This window comes from Mercenaria mercenaria, chromosome 8 (genome assembly GCF_021730395.1).
Source record: "Mercenaria mercenaria strain notata chromosome 8, MADL_Memer_1, whole genome shotgun sequence".
NCBI classification, from domain to species: Eukaryota; Metazoa; Mollusca; class Bivalvia; order Venerida; family Veneridae; genus Mercenaria; species Mercenaria mercenaria.
Genome location: NC_069368.1, coordinates 17,958,970 through 17,964,530, shown reverse-complemented (window position 1 = coordinate 17,964,530; position 5,561 = coordinate 17,958,970). Strand labels below are relative to the sequence as shown.

Here is a 5,561-nt window from a genome sequence, read left to right as displayed (position 1 = left end):
GCCTTATCGACATCCAAGCAGATGCATACCTCAAAGTACTTCAAGGCACCAAATTCAGTTCCAACTTTACCAACCATCCAGCGATCAGTTTAAATACAGCTTCTTCCCGAGAACCATCCGCTAGTGGAACGCACTACCAGCCTCAGTTGCTGAGGCTCCCTCTTTAGCACACTACAAGAGGGAGGTATCTGCCAAACCCTTCTAAATGGGTGTTTATGGAAAAATCCCAACTTTAATAACATTTTAACGAATAAATGTTTTCTGCAGTGTAGATTTTAATGAAACTTCTTACAGTCTTATATAAACATATGATCATTAATATGGTGAAATAAAGTTAAAGGACATAATATGGGATAACATGTGCGTCTCTCAGTCTGTGCGAGCAAACGAGTGAAAATGTTTGGGTACCGAAGGTAAATTATATTCATTTTGTACTGCTTATTTGGTGAGCTTTTGTTATCCACAATTTCTTGTGAACACGATAGAGACCACATTTTGCAATCGATTTTTATCAAACGTGCATACAACTTGTATTGGCATAATATCTCGGTTGCTTTCGAAAACTAGCTACATCCCATCATGGGTTTTAGAGTTATTGCCCCCTAAAGGGCAAGAAATTGCTATTATTTTATATATTTTTTTCAGTCATATTGAGACTTCATTCATGAATTGAACTTACAAAATGTCTTAAACAACAATAGATCTTGGATTCCATGATGAATCCATTAGAGTTATGGCGCCTGTTAGACCTATGAAAGAGCCAAATTTTGTTAATTTTTACCTTGTGAATACGATAGAAGTTCTATTTTAACCACACATATACAAAACTGAAGTGACAATAAGATAAAACCGACTAGATTTATCCATGGATTCTAGAGTTACTGCCCCTGAAATGTGCAAAATTTCTGTTTTGACCCTTTCAGCCATATAGAGGTTTCATTCAACTTAGATTTGACATAAACTTGCACAGAATTTTTTTTATGATCTGTAGGTGAAGTTCGAACCTGGGTCATGTGGGTAAAAAACTAGGTCAGCAGGTCAAATCAAAAGTTTTGTAACACCCTACAGGCTACATTTATTTTCATGAAACTTGGTCAAAATGTTTATCTTGTTGATTCCTATGCCATGTATAAAACTGGATAAAAAAGTCGAAAACAAAGTTACACGGGCAAACAAAAGAACACTTTGAATATCTATATTTACACCTTTAAGAATAAAAAAAATGTATTTTATCTTTTGTATCAGTTTTATTTGAACCCTATACGGATATTTTACAATTCATTTTTTTTTACTTCATTATTACCTCTTGATATGCATTATTATTTGAATATTCTTACCGAGTTGAATTTGAAATACGATTATTTCTGAAAGATACAAGAAATACAATTGAGTTTCAAAAAGAGAATATAAATTACTGAAAATCTGCTTTAAATTAGTATCCAGAATGAAAATAAAATACGAAAATTCAGCACAAATCAATATCGACACAAGACTTTGTATTATAAGATTATGTGCAGTCTGCATATCTTGTTTAGCCAATATAACTTGTTGGAAGAAAATATAATAAAAAGATAGGTCAGGATATAAAGTTTAATAGAAATGTTTTATTCAATGTCCGTAAAAGTCATCTTTATGATTTTCAAAAAAAAAAAAAAAAAAAAAAAACTGGTAAAAATTACATCAATTCAAATTCGTCAATAGCATTGAGTGTGCTTTAGTTAATTCTTCCCCAACCCCGCAAAATATAAATAAGACAATGTATTAACCCTGCATTGACACATGTATTTTAACATGGACTTTCCGCAATTACATGCAACTAATTGAGGAAGAGCATCAAGAGCAGTGGCAGTGTCGTAGCCGAAACAAAGTTATCGTGCCAATTTATATTTCAACACTTTCTTCTCTGCATCTGAGGGCGAACCTTCACACATCCCCATACCTTACTGTGTTACTGTGAAATTTTCACGTAAATGCAAAACTTCAAGAATGCAGCCTCTACAAACTTTAACACTACAACAGTGTATGCATAGTTTGGAACATGATGAATGATGGACAAAGTAAAGCATATAGAGAATAAGCTCAATACAGAAAAATAAAAGAACATAGTGCAGCAACGCCTGCAAAACTACATCGGTGTGTTTAAGCTAGTTAATTCCGCAAATAGTCTCAAATTCTATAACGCTTCTGTTCAAAGATTATAGAACAGTATACATAAAAGTAATCCCCGACAGCTGAGTCCTTTTACACACATTGATAACTAAAGAAACAATATATGAAACAAAAAAATGATGTTGTAATAATTATATGAACAACTTCTGTTTTTAAGATTATAATAGAATTCCGCTTAAGCTATTGCCAGGTGGCGTGAAGGGTGTTTCTCATTTCTTTACATCTCATGAACTCAGTCAAACCTAGTTTGATTATTTTGCTTAGTTGCGTTCTATGCATCCAAAGGATCTTCTTAAAGAAGTTTTTATTTACGAATCTTTTACGCATGTACTCAATGCCGAACACCAAACATGCACAGTACTCCAAACAACCGGGTTGTAACCTCTTGTAATGAAAATTTTTGTTATTTTACCAAATTGTCTTGGAAGCCGATAAGTAAGGACTCACTTTGGCCGTGTTTTGACATACATTTTCACGGATGTGTCTTTAAATTGCTATTAAACTTTACAAAAGTCCAATGTGAATAACGATAGTAACATTTAGAAGAATATTCGCGCTGTTGATTATGTTGATTATGACGGTTGTCCTACTAAAGCATTATATATTTCGTAAGGTTGCATTTGGAAAATTTCAATCTAAATAGTGAAAGTTAACAACATCTGTGTACTTGAATCAATCTTACAATGTAAATACGGAGATCCAAAGCGATGCAGAAGTGTCCGAACAGTAAGTTTTATATGGAGATCCAAAGCGATGCAGAAGTGTCCGAATAGTAAGTTTTATATGGAGACCCAAAGCGATGCAGAAGTGTCCGAATAGTAAGTTTTATATGGAGATCCAAAGCGATGCAGAAGTGTCCGAGTAGTAAGTTTTATATGGAGATCCAAAGCGATGCAGAAGTGTCCGAATAGTAAGTTTCATTTAACTGCATCTCCCGGGCATGAAAAGTGTCGAATATTCAAGCAAAAACAGATTATCCAAGTTGTGTTAATTATTATAAATATAGTAATCACATCTGACTGTATAACGTTAAAGCCTTTCTTAACCATGAAAACCTCTGCAACATGTTAGGTACAAATAATTCCAAACCAAATACTACGAAAACTATCCTGACATAAATGATGTCCAAACGAAAGGGGCGAGTTTTACAAACTGCGTCAAAGGTTAATTCATTCAGGCCTAATCCCTTGAAAATCCGTGATATGAGATAAGCGCTCCAAGTCGGATCCCTTATTAATGCGTGATGATAACGATATAGTGTAAGTCGGGTCCCGTATTAATGCGTGATCAACCCCTTGTTAAAAAACGTTTGATTGGTTTAAAATTATAAACACAAAGGGCTTTCCCAAATATTTAGCCAATCAGATAAAAGCTTTAACTTCGCAATGATGTTAAAAATATTTTGATTGGACAAGTATAATCTGTTTTATTCTTATGTAAATGCGGGAGTTTCAAAACGAAAGAAAAACAAAAATTGTAAACATGGCGAGCTTTCATGACAATGATTTTTCGGATATAGACGACACAGAAATGGAATATATGATGGGATTTAATGAAACCGTGAATGATTCAGATATTTCTATGTCTAGTGATGATGATTCTGACGACGATGTGCCTTTAGTTGACTTAATTCAGCGACAGAATGTGAACCGACGTGACAAGGAAGTGGGTGGGGTACAAGAATGGAGTGCAAATTTTAGACCGATAAATGTTAACGTTTTCAGTGGAAATCCGGGACCTTCCGTGATTATGGATGTAAATAAAACTGAAATGGATTTTTTAAATTTATTATTCACACCCCAGATGATTCAACAAATCGTGGATGAGACCAACAAATATGCAACAAAAAAGCAACTGGAGAAACCTGATGATAAATGGAGGAACGTTACATTTAGTGAAATAAGAGCCTATCTTGGATTTCAGATTGTGATGGGGATTATTGCAGCACCAAATTTGGATATGTACTGGAGTAGTGATCCTATGTTTAGTCCATGTGGAATAAAAGAGAGAATGACACGCGATCGGTATGATAAAATCAGTAAGTACTTCCACGTAGCTGACACATCATGCAATCCGGCACGCGGACAACCAGGCCATGACAAACTTTCACATGTTCGACCGATTCTTGAAGCCGTGCGTGTAAATTTGATGGCCAATTATAAACCGCACCGTGAAACGACAGTTGATGAGGCTTTGATTGGATATACCGGTCGCTTAGGATTCAAACAATATGTGCCAATGAAGCCGACTAAACGTGGGATCAACGTGTGGGTAAGGGCGGACTCTCACAATGGATATGTGAATGACATTCAAGTGTATTTAGGTAAGGAGAACCGTAACGGAGACAAGGGTTTAGGGGAACGAGTTGTGATGGATTTAGTAACACCAATTTTGAATCGCGGACATCATGTGTATTGTGACAATTATTTCACTACGGTAGGACTATTCGAGGAATTACAACAGCAAGGAACTTACGCGTGTGGAACATTTAGATCCAACAGACGAGGAATTCCGGACGAAATAAAACAGCAGAAGCTGAAGGAACAAGGGACATCTATCACGATGCAGAAAGGAAACATGGTTGCGACAGCTTGAAGGGACAAGAAGACCGTATTCATTTTATCTACAAACTTCGATCCAACAACGCCGAGGACAACAGTTCAACGAAGGCAGAAAGACGGAAGTCAGAAAGATGTTTCTTGCCCGGAGTCCGTACGAAATTACACAAAGTACATGAACGGTGTTGACCATGCGGATCAGCTACGGGCAATGTACAGTCTAGCGCGGAAGTCAGCCAAGTGGTGGAAATATCTTTTCTGGTTTTTAGTTGATCTTGCCATAGTTGGAGCCTATATTCTGATGAAGGAATCACCAAATCACCAACAGAAGACAAGAACAGGAAAACCTAAGCCACTGACACAACTGGATTTTCGAAAGAAACTCGCGAAGCAGCTAATTGGGGACTTTATGCAGAAAAGGAAACGCGACGTGCTCAAGGAAAATATTCAGCTACAAGGCAGGATATGCTGGCCGGCTAATTTGGGAAAAAGGCGAACCTGTAAGATGTGTTCAAAAAATGGAAAGCGACGCGAAACACAGTATGGTTGTGAAGGATGCGGAGTGAATCTTTGTGTTGAGTGCTATAAGCCGTACCACGTTGAAAAATTTCCGGAGCGATTTGGGAAATAGTGCTCAAAATCAATGTGTAAATAAATTAAATCTCTGAACATCAAGAGGGCTTGTAATTCATTAACAAAATATTAAATAAAATAAATATCAATATAAAAATCTATAAATTTACTGCTTAACTTCTCTATTTACAACAGCATCTGTGTATGTATAAGCCGCATCATGAGAAACCTAACATAGTGTATTTCGGACCAGCATGGATC

At 36.1% G+C, this 5,561-nt stretch overlaps 1 protein-coding gene across 1 annotated transcript; it reads left to right on the top strand.

Annotated features, from left to right (window-relative positions):
- The first annotated feature begins 3,651 nt into the window (after positions 1–3,651).
- Positions 3,652–4,764, top strand: LOC123539287 (piggyBac transposable element-derived protein 4-like). Its single transcript, XM_045323855.2, has one exon. The coding sequence runs from the start codon at positions 3,652–3,654 to the stop codon at positions 4,762–4,764; it is 1,113 nt and encodes a 370-aa protein (XP_045179790.2).
- The last annotated feature ends 797 nt before the right edge of the window (positions 4,765–5,561 follow it).

Coding starts and splice junctions, on each gene's coding strand:
- LOC123539287 (XM_045323855.2), top strand. CDS start 3,652: ATGGCGAGCTTTCATGACAATGATTTTTCGGATATAGACGACACAGAA.